Source organism: Capra hircus, chromosome 13 (genome assembly GCF_001704415.2).
Source record: "Capra hircus breed San Clemente chromosome 13, ASM170441v1, whole genome shotgun sequence".
NCBI classification, from domain to species: Eukaryota; Metazoa; Chordata; class Mammalia; order Artiodactyla; family Bovidae; genus Capra; species Capra hircus.
The window spans coordinates 74,453,691-74,470,028 of NC_030820.1; the positions used below are offsets into that span (position 1 = coordinate 74,453,691).

The window sequence follows — 16,338 nt, forward strand, 5'->3', positions numbered from 1 at the left end:
CTGGGGAAGCCCAGTCACATGCACATATACTTTAAAACACACACTTTCCCATCCACTTGTACACATAAACACACACGTTATATACAGACATGTTAACATACATCCACACACTCACACACATACACGCATATTCACACACTCACATGCAACCCCAAAGCAACAGAATATGGACTGTTTAGTTTACTAAAAAGAGGCGTAGGGCCCAGAATCAGGCACTGTGTGACTCTGCCTTGAGCCTCCGATCCCACTTTCAGGGTCTCAGTTTCCCCATATGAGGGGGAATCCCGACATTTTCTGGGTGAGCCTGGCCTGTCTGATTCATCTCTGGGTCGGTGTCACTCAGCCCGGAGCCAGCCCCAGTGTGGCAGCTTGGTGAATGTTTAACTGAGTGAACTGGCCTGACAGCCACCCTCAAACACACTCACGATGGAGTCACACTCGCTCGCACATAAACACTGATATGTCTCACACACTTAGACCTACTGTTAATACATAAATACACAGGTAACACCTATGAGGTCACATGCACAGGCATAGCACATAGCTACTAGCACACACTTGTTCTCACACACACACATACACCCTCCACGATTAAGTCATCCCCCAGCCCTGGGGACCCCAGCCCTTTCCTCCAGGGCCCGGCCCCAGATTCTCTGTCCAGGCACCAGCTAATTGCTGATCAGACAATCCTTCAAACTGTTAATGGAAGCAGGCAGAGGGGCAGCAGGAGGGGGTGGCTGCAAGATGAATTCTGAGCAGGGGAAGGCTGGACTTCTGGTCTCCCTGCACACACGCTTATACGGTGGGAGATCAGGCGGGAGGGGGGAGTTGATGAACCAGTCAGAGCCCCCCCACCCCTGACCCACTTCAACCTGTGAGCGCCAGGTGGTGGCAGGTGGTGCCCAGGGCCTGAGCACCAGGTGGAGTCACGCACCAGCAGCCCCATGATGCGCCCCATAAAACCCAATCTCTCCCTCCTGATGTCCCCAGACAGCCCCTAGCCTCCAATAAAGGCAATGGAACGGGAGGAGAGGCTATAGTGTGCGTGTGTGTGTGTGTGTGTGTGTGACTTGGGGAGCCAGAGGTGGTGCCTCTAGGGGGTGTGCCTGCTTTTGTGGGATCCCATGGAGATACGGAAAGTGCGGTCTGTCTAATCAGGGTCATGGAGACCTTCTATCAGCGGCCTTCAAGACTCCTCAATAAGCTCCCTCCTGACTCCTCCTTGGCCTGGACTGATCTTTCCAAGGGCACGGGAGACTTGGAAGCAGACGAACTTGGGATAAATCCCAGTTCTGCTATTTGTTGACCAGGTGATCTTGAGCAAAACCCCTCACCTCTCTGGACCTCAGTTTCGTCATTTATAAAATGGGACCATCACATACCTCCCCAAAGAGCAGGATTTCCCCAACTGGCACTGTGGACATCTCGGGCAGGATAATTCCATCCACGAGATGCTGGTAGCAGCGCCCTCCCCCTCCCAGCTACAGTTCCAGGCATTGGCAAATGGTCCCTGGGGGGCAAAATTGGTGCAGAGTTTCATCTCATGAGAACTGCATGTGACAGTAACAGTGATAGCTGACATGGATGTGCATTTTCCTGTGCTTGCCATGGTTCTCAGCACCTTAAGGGAACTGCCTTATTTAAATTTCTCATCAGCCCTATGAGGATGGGGCTGTGATTATACCCAGTTTACAGATGAGGACATGGAGACACAGGCAGGTTAAGTACTGGCCCAAGGTCGCACTCGGAGAAAGTGCCCAGTCAGGATTCCAGCAGGCTCTCTGGGGCCGGAGCCCATGCTGTGGACTGCTCTGCCGGACCTCAGTAAGGAAGGAGGGCCCCTGCCCAGCCAGCCTGGTATCCCCCACCCCACCCACCCTCAGGTACAAGGGGAGAGTGCAGGCCTCTGACAGAGTGATGCTGTGCTTCTGTCTCAGCTCCTGAGAGAGCCCTTGCTCATCTCCGTCCTAATCAGGCAAGCCATGCTTCCAGTCATGCACTGGGCTCCTTGCCCCATCTCCCTGGTGCTGGACCTCAATACGGGGACTGTTAGAGGAATCCCTTCTGGGAATTAGGGCAGGACCCAAGTCCAGGATGGCAGGGGCCGTACTGGGAAGGTGCCCTTGTGTGTCCTCTACCCTGAAGGGCTGGAGGAAGGAAAGAGCAGGAAGGGAAGAGAGAAGAGAGGGAGGAGGATGAAGGTGGCAGAGAGGGAAGGAGAGAGAGACAGACAGAGAGGAGTCTGAGAGGTCAGAGCGGAAAGAGACAGAGAGCGCCACGTACTCGAGGCACAGAAGAAGGGAACAGAGGGGAGGAGAGGGAAAGGAAGACCCACGGAGAGACAGAGGCCTGGAGAGAAACCAAAAGAAAGAAGAAAGCAAGGCCAAGATCAGCAAGGGCAGCGTGAACAGACCTCCCCAGGGACGCCAGAGAGGCAGACGGACAGGGAGGGGTGGAGAAAGAAGGTGGGAGGGCCGAAAGGAGAGGGCTGACAGATGGACTGACAGGGGAGTGATCACGGGCCAGAGACATGGTGGGGGGCTCCCTGCGTGAGCCAGGCAGAGGGGCGGGCTGAGGGGTGGGCCAGTCGAGCACTTAAGATGGGCTAAAGAAAAAGTGAAAGTGAAGTCGCTCAGTCGTGTCCGACTCTTTGCGACCCCACGGACTGTAGCCCACCAGGCTCCTCCATCCATGGGATTTTCCGGGCAAGACTACTGGAGTGTCATTATTAGAAAAATGCAAATCAAAACCACAATGAGGTAACATCTCATGCCAGTCAGAATGGCTGCTATCAAAAAGTCTACAAACAATAAATGCTGGAGAGGGTGCGGAGAAAAAGGAACCCTCTTACACTGTTGGTGGGAATGCAAACTAGTACAGCCACTATGGAGAACAGTGTGGAGATTCCTTAGAAAACTGGAACTAGAACTGCCATATGACCCAGCAATCCCACTGCTGGGCATACACACCAAGGAAACCAGAATTGAAAGAGACACGTGTACCCCAATGTTCATCACAGCACAATAGCCAGGACATGGAAGCAACCTAGATGTCCATTGGCAGATGAATGGATAAGAAAGCAGTGGTACATATACATAATGGAATACTAGTCAGCTATTAAAAAGAATGCATTTGAATCAGTTCTAATGAGGTGGATGAAACTGGAGCCTATTATACAGAGTGAAGTAAGTCAGAAAGAAAAACACCAATACAGTGTATTAACGCATATATATGGAATTTAGAAAGATGGTAACGATGACCCTATATGTGAGACAGCAAAAGAGACACAGATGTAAAGAACAGACTTTTGGACTCTGTGGGAGAAGGCGAGGATGGGATGATTTGAGAAAATAGCATTGAAAGACGTATATTACCATATGTGAAACAGATTGCCAGTCCAGGTTTGATGCATGAGACCGGGTGCTCAGGGCTGGTGCACTGGGATGACCCTGAGGGATGGGATGGGAAGGGAGGTGGGAGGGGGGTTCAGGATGGGGAACACAGTACACCCATGGCTGATTCATGTGAATGTATGGCCAAAACCACCACAGTATTGTAAAGTAATTAGCCTCCAATTAAAAAAAAAAAAGAACACGGGTGGGTTGCCATTTCCTTCTCCAGGAGATCTTCCCTACCCAGGGATTGAACCTAGGTCTCCCACATTGTAGGCAGACGCGTTACCATCTGAGCCACCAAGGAAATCTATGGGCTAAGCTTTGTCATTTATGTCTGGGATCTCACTGATGTGGAGTCTGGTGATGGGGCCACTGTGCATGGATAAGCTTGTGGACCTAAAGCTCAGTGACCTCAGCTCTGAGTGGGGCTGGGAGCAGGGGTCTGACTGAGATCTATGCTGTGGGTGAGGTGCCATGCTTATGTGACTGGCCTCCTTGCTGTCCCTGTCACTTCTGACTCCAGAGGAACTGGGGACATGTAAGTCTTCATCCCTAGAAATGGGTCATGAAGCTGTGCTGAGTGTGTGAGCAGGTACCCTCTCTGGATAACTAGGAGGGGGGTACCCTGAAGCCATGCTATCCTCTGGACCCTGTCCCCCCTGGCCACACCCAATAACAGGTTGCTATGGTGATAGCTCCCGAGGAACCACGCCTGCTGTGATCCACGCCTTGGGTCAGCCTCTCCCATGCTGACTCCAGCCTCGGCCATGGGACTTGCTTTGGCCAACAGGACATCAGCAAGTGTGACAGAAGCAGAGATACTTGATAAACCCTTGTGTGCCAGGGCTTGTCTCCTTGGAACCCTGAGACCACTGCACCATGAAGAAACCCAAGATGAAAGGCCACAGCTGTCCTAGCTGACCTGCCAGCTGACTGTTGCTATGTGAGTGACCCCAGCAAAATAACTGCCCAGCCAACCCACAGAATCATGACAAATAATAAATTGTTGCTGTTTTAAGCCACTGTGTTTGGGGACAGTTTGTCACATAGCGGTAGATAGCTAACAGATAAATCGAGATTCCCCAGCCCGTTCCTCTTCTGGGCTCACTCCTGTAGCTGCGTTTCACTGGAGGGCCATCTGGCTGGAAGGTCCAAGATGGCCTCATGTATTGATACATGCTGGGCAGTTGATCCTGGCTGTTCACCAGGCCTTCTTTCACCCTCCTGTGGGCTGGGCTGGCTTCCTTAAACCGTGATCTCAGGACCGTGTTCCAGGAGAGAAGCATGAAAGCTGCAAGGTCTCTTAAGATCTAACCTAGGAATCTGCAGAACATCATTTCTGCTACATTCCACTGGCCAGGGCAAGTCGTAAGGCGGCCCAGATTCAAGGGGCAGGGAAGTAGACCCCTCCTCCCCCCTCGATGGGAAGAGCTGAAGTTACTTTACTAGGAGGCCAATTCAGGGATGGGAGGACTTGATGCCATATTTTGCAATCTGCTCTATTTCACACCCCTTTCTACCCCCAGTTTGGGGAGAAGCATCCTGGAGGCTGGTGTCCACCTGAGAGTCTGAGGCAAAATTCTCAAATCAGCTCTTAAACTATCTGCCTCTGGGTTTCCTTGGTGGCTTAGTGGTAAAGAATCTGCCCGCCAATGCAGGAGACACAGGTTTGATCCCTGGTGTGGGAAGATCCCACAGGCCAAGGAGCAACTAAGTCTGTGAGTTGCAACTACTGAAGCCTGTACACCCTACAGTCCATGCTCCACAACAAGAGAAACCACCACAATGAGAAGCCTGCACACCACAGTGAGTGAAGCCACCACTCTCCACAACTAGAGCAGAGCCCGCACAGCAACGAAGACCCAGCACAGCCAAAAATAAACAAATAAATAAAATTACTGAAGAAAAATCTGGCTCTGAAAATTCATTCACTGACTCATTTATCAGGGCCTTACTGAGGGGCTATCATGTCCCAGGGCCACACAGAGTCAGATAAGAAGTAGCACAAAAATGAGGGACTTTAGAGTCAGATTGATACAGGTTCAAGCCCTCTTTCCACCATTTATATGTTATCTGACCTTGGGCAAGTTCTTAACTCTCTCTGAGCCTCAGTTTCTGATTCTGTACAATGGGACTACTCAGTGGAAAGGGCTCTTACGTGGGTTAAATGAGACAAAGCTTCAGCAGCAGGCCCCACATTTTGGAGATGCCTTGAGGATTCCCCCTCCCCAAGCCCTAGGTTGTGGACCCCATAAATCAGTTCTACAAGGGCTGAGACCCACAGTGGCCTTGTTCATCATCTTATCTATATATTCCAGCACATAGCACGTGTTCGATAAACATTCTGATTTACAGACCTACAACCATAGACCCTCTGCCTGCCTCAGGCAGCCTGGGTGTAGTGGTCTGTCTGTATCTGGCTTCTCTGTTGGAACAAAAGCCTATGACGGCAGAAACCAGATCCAGTGCATCATCCTGACCCCGGGGATCTGGGATCTGGCACTTAGAAGCATGAGTGTCATTCCCTCTTCAGGAAGCCAGTGTTTCTGGCTCAGCTAAGAACGTTCAGCAGAGATCTTGAAGTCTCTGAGAGCCAGAGGCTTTCTATTCTTGCTGGGATGGTGGCTGGGCGGGGGCTGGTAATGAGAACCTGGCCCCTGCTCCCCACAGCCTCGTCCTCACCCGACGCCCCCAGTTCCAGCTGTTATCCTCCCCGCCCCCGCGGTCCCCTCCAAATGCTGCAGAAGGGGCCCTGGAGCCCAAGTGACGCCTCATTAGCCCCGCAAATGCCATCCCTGTTTTCCCAGTGGGGGGTCTGCTGGCAGGCCTGGCCTTTAAAACACACACGCTAATTCCTCCTCTGGCACGGGCCTCGTGGCGCCCCGCCTCCTCCCTTCCCTTACACCTTCCTCTCAGGCCCCGTTCCGGCTCTGCTCCCTGCTATCTGCACAGCGAGAACAGACTGTACCTCGCCGCGGCTGCTAAATATAGACCCGCATCAGCGGAATATTCCTGGCTGGGGAAATGAAGCTGGGGCTGGAAATGGCACCAGGGCGGCTCCTACCGTGGGGCCGAAGGCTCGGGGAGGAAACATCGAGTCCCTCCTCGGCAATACCTCCACAAAGACCCTTTCAGACTGTGGAAGTTGAAGGATCCTGAAAACAAGGACCCCGTTTGTGTTTCTCCACTTGCCTTGCCCCCTGCCCACTTTCGAGCTTCTTGAGAACTGTTCCTGCCCTCCCAGGCTCCACGGCCTCCTACTTGCCACCTTCCTCCCAACTCTCTACAGCGAGGGGGATGCTCTTTCTTAGAACCTGACCATCCTCCTCATTCTCTTGGAGTCTGATGCTTCATCTGCCCACCCCTGTCACCTCCCAGACTCGGTCCTGGCCCTGCCCTTATTTCTCTGTCCTGCCTTTTCATCCGCACCTTAAAGCTGATTAACTCTCAGGCTGAAGGCATGAAGGTTGCATCCCCATCATCCCCAGGGATTGCACTGAGCCCATCACACCCTCACTGTTCCCTGGCCTGCATCTTCTGTCCTAGAAACGGGGTGGCCGACCCCTTCACTTTCATTCAAGGCTCAGCCCCAGTGTCACCTCCCCAGAAAGGTCTGTCCTGATTTCCTCATCTAAGTCTACTCTCTTATCCTGCTTAGGTGTCTTCCTAGCACTCATTGCTACTCAACATTATGTTGAATGTTTGTGTGCTTGTTTTCTGTATTTCCTACTTAAAAGCTCCGTGAGGGTAGAGTCTTGAGTTTGCCTATTGCTGCCTTCCTAGGGGCTGGAGACAGCAGGACATCCACAGGCATTCCATAAAGAGCTGGTGAATGAATGAATGAATTCTCCTATTGGACCCTCCCAGCAGTCACGTGAGAGGAGTATTATTATCTCTCTTGTGCACACAAGGAAGCCAAAGCTCAAGAGTCCCAAGCGCTCTTGGAGCTTTACGCCCATATTTCAGATGGCCCATTCTAGGCGATTCTTCCCTCCTCTCATCTTAAAGCCAACAGAGTTAAAATTGAATTAAATAGCTCTGTACCAGATCCTGAAGCATACTCAGTAATTCCTCTGCCCCTCGACAGTTTTCTTAAGCCACACTCATCCTTCTGTTTTTGTAGATGGTGCCCCTTTCCATCCCAGGTGCCGATGTTAGGAAAGCCCAGATCCCTTCCTTAATCTAGTCCTGTGCATTCACCCAGGTCTCCAAGGTTCACCCTTTGCAGGATCTCACTGTCACCCCTCATTCTCCCTCCTCAGCATCTCCACGAATCTTTGCTAGCAATCCCAAATCATCTCTGGCCCCCAACAGATGCAGCGAGTTAAGGAGTCTGGGTGGGCGCTGAGAAAGGGCGCAGGCTTTGACTTTTGTCCTTCGGGGCTCTCTGCTGGCACCCCAGGCTCCTGGGTGTCCCTGAATTCAGTGCTTGCTTCTGAGCCATGCTATACAAGGGCAGCCCGAGGGATCTTGTTAAAATGAAAACCTGAGCATGTCACTTTCCTGCTTTAAAGTCATCAATGAACCCACAGGGTTGGCAAGGGGGAGGGGAAACAGGCTCTCTCCAAGGCGGCTCTTCGCAAGTGTAATCTGGTACATTTCGGCATTATCTATCCTGATTCCAAAAGCACATGCTCTTTGACCCAGCTTTTCCACTTCCCGAAAATTATCCTGCAGATACACTCACACAAGCACAAAATGATATATGTATGAGGTTATTCACTGTAGCATTGTTGGTTGTAGGAAAAGATTGGAAACAGCGTAAGTGTCCATCACGAGGGGACTGGTGAAATAAATTTCAGTGTATCCACAACAGCTGTTAAATAAAAGAATGAGGAAGCTCTTTATGTGCTGATATGGGATAATCTGCAAGATGTATTGTTAAGTGAAAAAGGCAAGCAGTGTGTATAGTGTGTGTTGATAGCTACCATTTGCGTGAAAAAACAAACAAATACATGTACCTACTTTCTTGTACATGCATAGAATAGCTGGAAAGATACACAAGAAAATTACATTGGTTGCTTTGGGGATACAGACCAGGTATCTGGGGGACTAGAAGGGGTGAAAAATTTCCATTAAATACAAATTTGGACATTTGGGGGGCTGCGCTGGGTCTTCGTTGCTGTGTGTGGGCTTGCTCTAGTTGCGGTAAGTGGGGGCTACTCTCTAGCGGGATGTGGGCTTCTCACTGCTGTGGCTTCTCTTGTTTTTGAGCTCAGGCTCTAGGCACACAGGCTCAGCAGCTGTGAGTTGTGGTACATGGGCTTAGTCGCTCCGTGTCATGCAGGATCTTCCCAGACCAGGGATCAAACCTGTGTCTCCTAAACTGGCAGGCAGATTCTTTACCTCTGAGCCACCAGGGAAGCTCCCAAATTTGGACTTTTTGAATCTTGAAATGTATTATCTATTTAAAAAAATATATATTTTTCAAGTGAATGAGTTCAAGGTCTCATAGGATATATACACCACGTGGCTCCCTTTGGGGTTGCAACTTCTGAGGGTGAGAGAGCTCTTCCTTCCTCTCTTTTTAAAAACATTCCTTTCACGTTTGAATGTTTTCTAAAATGTATTAGTTTTGCAAAGAAAAAAAGTAATGCAGATATTATGTGTAAGAGCATGTGATTATAGACTGGAACCCTCCCCCTAAACAAAATGAACTCACATACACACAATATCCCAATCTCAAATCTATCAAACACCCTCCCGCTTCACTGCCCTTAGAATAAAATCCAAGTTCTTTGCTTGCCTTGCACGCGATGCAGCCAGGCCCCAGCCAGCCTCTCCATGTCACCTCTCCACAAGCCTCTTCCCCAGGCCTGAGTTGTTTACAATTCCCCGTACGCCTCAGGCTGTTCTCTTCCTCCCAGTTTTGCCTGCCTCATGCCCTCTGCCTGGAATGCCCTTCTCTGCATCTTGGTCTGGCCAGCACTTTATCCTTTGGAGATTGCTACCACTGCCTCCAAGAAACTGGCATCCTAATTGCCCAAGCAGACGCCTGTCCCCCACCCCCACTGGACTAGGAGCCCCATGGTGACTTTCGATAAGCATTCGGCGGTGTCTGATGTCTCAACCCCTGCCTTCTCTAGTCCCAGGGACACTGAGGGCACTGCTATTGGCATCGGCAGCCACAGCCAGCTGCTGTAGCTCAAGTGAACCAGTTCACCTCTCTGAGCCTCCTCCTTCTATCGTCTGTGCCACTCCGGCAAGCCGCTCCCCCACCCGGGGATGTACTCAGGTTCTAGCCTCAGAGTGAGTGAAGCAGTGGACAGCGGGGAGGGGTACTGCAGCACTGCTTGCTGGTGGTGGGGAAAGCAGTAAGCCAAGACCTTCCCTAGAGGTCTTGGCTTCTGTCTTCCCATCAGATCCTTAACAACTGTCACTTGAACAGAGGTTTCACAACTGCCAAAAATGTGCCTTGCACAGGCCCACTGACGTCCCCCGCTACCCGTCGGCCCCCAGCTACACTTATGACTATGGCTGACTCGTATGGACTGCGGACGCGTCTGCCCAGTTTAGTTCCTAGGCCAAGGTGGGGGGGCCACTGAGTTCAGATCTCTGCCGTCTTTTCAGGAGCCCCATAGTGGTTGCCTCCCGCCTTTTGGTTTCTATGCCAGGCTCGTAGGTGCCCCCACTCCATTTATCCCTCTACTGCTCTGTCCTCTCTTCTTGCCTGGCTGCCCTCCCTCTCCGCTACCCTGGGGTCTCCTGGATCCAGCGAGATGCTTCAGTATCCTGTCCTAACCTCAGCACTGTTGGTTGGAAGGCTGAGAGCAGAAGGCCGTCCTCCTATCTGGCCCCGCCCACCCCGCCCTGCCCCTCCTCTGGCCCCGCCCACCCGCCCTGCCCCTCCTATAGCCCCGCCCCTTGGACTGGCCCCGCCCCTCACCGGTCTTGGGGTCCACTGTGAAGTGATGCTCGCCATCCAGCACGCTGTACACCAGTCGAGCGCTGCTGCCATACGTGGGGTCATCCGCATCCGAGGCCATCACCTGCATCACCGATGTGCCTGGGCCCGGGGGAACAAGCGAGACGGAAGTCAGCTGGCGCCGCTGTGCTCGTTCTCTCCACCTCTCCCCACCCACGAGAAGCTGGGAAAGGAGACTGAGGCTGGAAGTCACTGAAGCCAATCCCTTCACAGTCCCCTTGTCCACATTAAGCCCCAACCCGCTTCCAGATCTGGGGGCCTTCCCAGTAGCACGAGCAGGGCCATGGAGCCAGATCTGGATTCAAATCTCCTTTCCCAGCCGCAGGACTCTGGCGAGAGAAGAGAGCCTCTCGGAATCTCAGTTTCCTCACCAGCAAAATGGGGACAATCCTGGTTCTTATTCATGATGGAACGCATTTTAAACTCCCAGTGCACAATGAACAGGCTCAGAGCCTTCTCTCAGTGGTGGTGGAAATGGTTAATTTCACCAGTTAAGGTCATCACAGTCAGAGTTAGAGCTGAGACTGGAAACAATGCATTTTACTCCCAAAGCAGGGGTCTTTGTACCCATCCCAGCCCGTCCTGATTTCTCAAGGAAATTCTGCCTTCTTCCTCCCACCCTCTATACTCCCATCCCCACCATGGAGGGGGCATGTACGGAGGTCAATGCAGAAGGACAACCAAGTTTACTGAGACTCAGCGGCCAGTGCCTCTTGGCCCCCAGGCAAAAGAACAGTAGCACCCAGCTCTTATTTGGGAAGTAGTTGGCTGTGGTCCTTGGTGCCCTCCTTGTTCCTCCCCGCCGGTGTCCAGACAGTCCCCAGTCCCAATACACACACTTTTTCTCATGCTCTGCACGTAGGCTGCTGGGGAGAGTATAAATTGGATAAAAGTCCATCAAACAGCGGCAATTAAGTTATTGATTTTCGACGCTGCCTCATTAAACTGGGAGCTTCTCTCGGCCTGTCCCAGAGATGGCTCTAATTTGACATCATGTTCAATTTGACGAAAGCAGAGCTTGGGACGTGAGGCTGGACAGGGTGAGGATGATGGAAGGGGTGGGGGAGGGGTTGAATGGAGGGACGGGCTAAGCTGAGTGGTCCATCAGAACCTTCCCAGAGAGGCAGGGATAAGACCCAAAAGGGAGTCATGAAGGCTTGGGATGGAACCCAAGGGGGATGAGACTCAGGCATCACTTCGAGAAGATGCCCCCTTCTGGGTGCCCTGCTAAGGTTCCAGGTAGAGCCCTCCTGGTGGGCTGGGTTCTCTGGGCCAGCGGGGTGGCATGCTGGGGGGTGCGGCCAGTTCACTGCCTGGCTAATGAGTGAGGCTCTGGAAGTGCTACTGCAGCAATTCTGCTGAGCCCAGACTGCCGCCCGCCTCTCCCGCCTCCAGCCTGGGGCCCTCGATCATTCCAGACAGACACATGTATTTATTTTTCACTCTTTTGCATTTCTCATTTCCCTCTCCGTGTCCCCCCCTCCCAGCTTCCTAAACTGGCCCTGCAATGCGCCTCTCTCTTTTGGCGGCTCCAGCTCCGCATCAACCATGTCAGAGTTGCTTGGAGAAGCTGCGAGGAAGAGGTTTGGGCAAGCCCCCTCCCTCTTGATGCTAGGTAACCAAGGGGTCTTCTATTCAGGGCCAGGGCATGATCCCAGGCCCCTCCTCTTAAACAGAGAGAAGAGAGAGTAATAGATGCTACTGAGCACTCACGGCATGCCTAGCTTCACCAGCCACTTAAATCCATTATCTCTAATTCTCATAGCATCTCTGAAAGGCAGAGTGGACCTCTCTAAATTACAGGTGGGGAAAGAGGTCAAACAGGGGAAAAGACCTGAATGGGGACACAGAGTGACGAAGTGGTGGGACTTGAACCCAGGACTCTCTAAGGTCAAAGTCCTCTGGAAGCCAGAGTCAGCACAGACACACACGGTGACTCTGGATGGTGGCCTGGTGTACTGAATCACAGTCAGTGGCTCTGCCACTTCTTAGCAGTTTGACCTTGGGACTGTCATGAATCCCATTTTTGCCTAAATTTCCTCCTTTGTGAAATGAGGGTGAGAGTACCACCAGACTCCTGGGATCGATTTCAGAATTCAAATAGATTTCCGTATTCAGCAGCAAGGACAGCGCCTACCCCCACGCTAAGAACTCAATAAACACAGGTTGTTGCTGTCTTCTCAGGAGGCACTGCATGCTTGTATACAATGGCACAATCAAGCCTCCCTCACAGACATGCTGAAATGAGAGACGATACATACAGCGTCAGGCTCATGGTGGGTGCTCAATAAATAGTGGCTGCTGTAACTGTTATGAGAGAGGATCTCCCTGTCACTCTCCTCTGCATGTTGCCCCCACCCCCTGGGCAAGACACAATGCTGGGTTGAGTGACTCCCCAGGGACATGGCTGAGCTCTCTCTCTCTCTCCCTGGCTGTATCCCAGGGACTCCCGCAGGGATGATGGAATCATTTCCCCAATCTGGGGTTCTTTACTGCAGCCATTACAGTTAATGCGGATGCATGGGGATGGTGAAGGGTCAGTGATTCACCCCTCGTTCCCCAGGCCCCACACTCCCTCCCACCTCCTTCACAAGTCAGAAGCTCCCCAGAGTCAGCAGACAAATGGGTGCCAGACTTGTGGATGCTGTAGGACAACTTTGTGCCATCCCCCTAAGTTTAGCCGATTGCATTTTACAGCGCGCCATCACGGCTCTTCTCTCCTTCAGTCCTCAGGCCAACTTGATGAGGCAGATGCAGTGACATGCTGGCAAATGTTTAACCATTGGCTCTGGGGGGCAGAGGGGTGGGCATAAATGCCCTGCTTTGTAGCGTTTGCTGATTTCTACGGTGTAAATACTCTCACCATGGCCAATTTCAAACTACCAATGTGATATCAAGTGGCTTATGAAACTCCTGAAAATCAATATTTGGCTCTCATGAGCTGATACAAGCCAACTTCAGTATACTCCTGCACCATTTCCATTTTACAGATGAGGAAACGGTTATGCACAGCGAAGGGTGACAATGTAAATTAATAATGAATAATAATGAAACCCATTATTACATAAATGTCTTCAATGATAATGATAGATTAGGTTTATTAAATAACTACCTTGTACTACATGTTATAATAAGCCCTTTATGCACAGTCTCTCATGGAATTCACATAATAGAGTCTTGAAGTAAGCTCTATTAAGATTTCTACTTTGCAGGTAAGGAAATGGAGGCTGAGTGCAGTTTAACAAAGAACCCCTTTCGTCTCAACTTCATCATCTGTGAAATGGGGGTACTCAGGACCATTGTGAGAACTCAAACAGATTTCCTTGTTCAACAGCTGAGACAGTGCCTGGCTAAATTCATCTGGCAGGGAAATAGGAGAGGCAAGTTTCAAACCCAGGTCAATCTGATGTCAAAACACACATGTATCTTGCCTTATAAGGTAGTAGGGTGGGGATCAATAGGAGTAGAAGTAGATAGGCAAGTGAGAGAAGAGTCAAAGAAAGGCGAGAAAGAAAGAGCAGGAGGAGAGCAAGGAACTGGATTCAGGATTCTCTCTCCCTGGCATTTAGTTCAAGCCCAGACTTTCAGAAGCAGGGCTGGGATTGCCTAGATTGAGCCATTCGCTGTCCGTGGTGCTGCCCCCAGCCCTTCTGCTAAATGAGGTTAAGGGCCTAATTCCAGACTGACGTAAGCATCTGAATGCAGAGTTCCAAAGAATAGCAGGAAGAGATAAGAAAGCCTTCTTCAGCGATCAATGCAAAGAAATAGAGGAAAACAACAGAATGGGAAAGACCAGAGATCTCTTTAAGAAAATTAGAGATACCAAGGGAACATTTCATGCAAAGATGGGCTCGATAAAGGACAGAAATGGTAGGGACCTAACAGAAGCAGAAGATATTAAGAAGAGGTGGCAAGAATACATGGAAGAACTGTACAAAAAAGATCTTCATGACCCAGATAATCATGATGATGTGATCACTAATCTAGAGCCAGACATCTTGGAATGTGAGGTCAAGTGGGCCTTAGAAAGCATCACTATGAACAAAGCTAGTGGAGGTGATGGAATTCCAGTTGAGCTATTTCAAATCCTGAAAGATGATGCTGTGAAAGTGCTACACTCAATATGCCAGCAATTTTGGAAAACTCAGCAGTGGCCACAGGACTGGAAAAGGTTAGTCTTCATTCCAATTCCAAAGAAAGGCAATGCAAAAGAATGCTCAAACTACAGCACAATTGCACTCATCTCACCTGCTAGTAAAGTAATGCTCAAAATTCTCCAAGCCAGGCTTTAGCAATATGTGAACCGTGAACTCCCTGATGTTCAAGCTGGTTTTAGAAAAGGCAGAAGAACCAGAGATCAAATTGCCAACATCCGCTGGATCATGGAAAAAGCAAGAGAGTTCCAGAAAAACATCTATTTCTGCTTTATTGACTATGCCAAAGCCTTTGACTGTGTGGATCACAAGAAACTGTGGAAAATTCTGACAGAGATGGGAATACCAGACCACCGAACCTGCCTCTTGAGAAACCTATATGCAGGTCAGGAAGCAACAGTTAGAACTGGACATGGAACAACACACTGGTTCCAAATAGGAAAAGGAGTATGTCAAGGCTGTATATTGTCACCCTGCTTATTTAACTTCTATGCAGAGTACATCATGAGAAACGCTGGACTGGAAGAAACACAAGCTGGAATCAAGATTGCCGGGAGAAATATCAATAACCTCAGATATGCAGATGACACCACCCTTACCGTAGAAAGTGAAGAGGAGCTAAAAAGCCTCTTGATAAAAGTGAAAGAGGAGAGCGAAAAAGTTGCCTTAAAGCTCAACATTCAGAAAACGAAGATCATGGCATCCAGTCCCATCACTTCATGGGAAATAGATGAGGAAACAGTGGAAACAGTGGCAGACTTTATTTTTGGGGGCTCCAAAATCACTGCAGATGGTGACTGCAGCCATGAAATTAAAAGATGCTTACTCCTTGGAAGAAAAGTTATGACCAACCTAGATAGTATATTCAAAAGCAGAGACATTACTTTGCCAACTAAGGTCTGTCTAGTCAAGGCTATGGTTTTTCCAGTAGTCATGTATGGATGTGAGAGTTGGACTGTGAAGAAGGCTGAGGGCCAAAGAATTGATGCTTTTGAACTGTGGTGTTGGAGAAGACTCTTGAGAGTCCCTTGGACTGCAAGGAGGTCCAACCAGTCCATTCTGAAGGAGCTCAACCCTGGGATTTCTTTGGAAGGAATGATGCTAAAGCTGAAGCTCCAGTATTTTGGCCACCTCATGTGAAGAGTTGACTCATTGGAAAAGACTCTGATGCTGGGAGGGATTCAGGGCAGGAGGAGAAGGGGACGACAGAGGATGAGATGACTGGATGGCATCCCGGACTCGATGGACGTGAGTCTGAGTGAACTCCGGGAGTTGGTGATGGACAGGGAGGCCTGGTGTGCTGCGATTCATGGGGTTGCAAAGAGTCGGACACAACTGAGCGACTGAACTGAACTGAACTGAACTGTAGGAAGGATAGCCCAAAGGATTCCTGCGTAAACAGGATCTCAGAACTCCAGGGCTCTGTGTAGAATGTTGGATATGGAAAGGCTGCTCCTTGGGGGGGCACAGAAACCCATGGTTCTCAACCTGGCTGTACATTAGAATCTCTTAGGAGTTTTAAAATAAAATTGATGTTGAGCCCCAACCTAGATTAATTTAATAGCACTCCTTTGGGGGTGGAGCACAGGCAAGGGTATTTTAAAAGCTCCAACAGTGATTCTAAAGTGCATTCCAGACTGAGAACTGATGCCCTACATGCAACCCCAGATTGAACTGATGGGGAAACAGAGTCACAGAGAGACTCAGTGCGTTTCCCCAGGTGAAGTCACTAGTAAGTGGTAGGAAAGGACTCCAAGCCACATCTCCGTAGCCAGCATGTCACCCTCCTGAACTCGCTGTGCCTGCACTGAGACTGACACGCAAAAGGAAGCAGCAAGTATGACACCAGCCACCAAATCAGCAT

The 16,338-nt window shown here is 50.4% G+C and overlaps 1 protein-coding gene across 1 annotated transcript in view; it reads right to left on the minus strand.

Moving 5' to 3' along the window:
• Positions 1-16,338, minus strand: part of CDH22 (cadherin 22) — a 142,906-nt gene that overhangs the window by 43,859 nt on the left and 82,709 nt on the right. Inside the window, exon 4 of the mRNA XM_018057957.1 lies at positions 10,282-10,401. Coding sequence (XP_017913446.1) covers positions 10,282-10,401 — 120 coding nt within the window. The remainder of the gene's footprint in view (positions 1-10,281; positions 10,402-16,338) is intronic.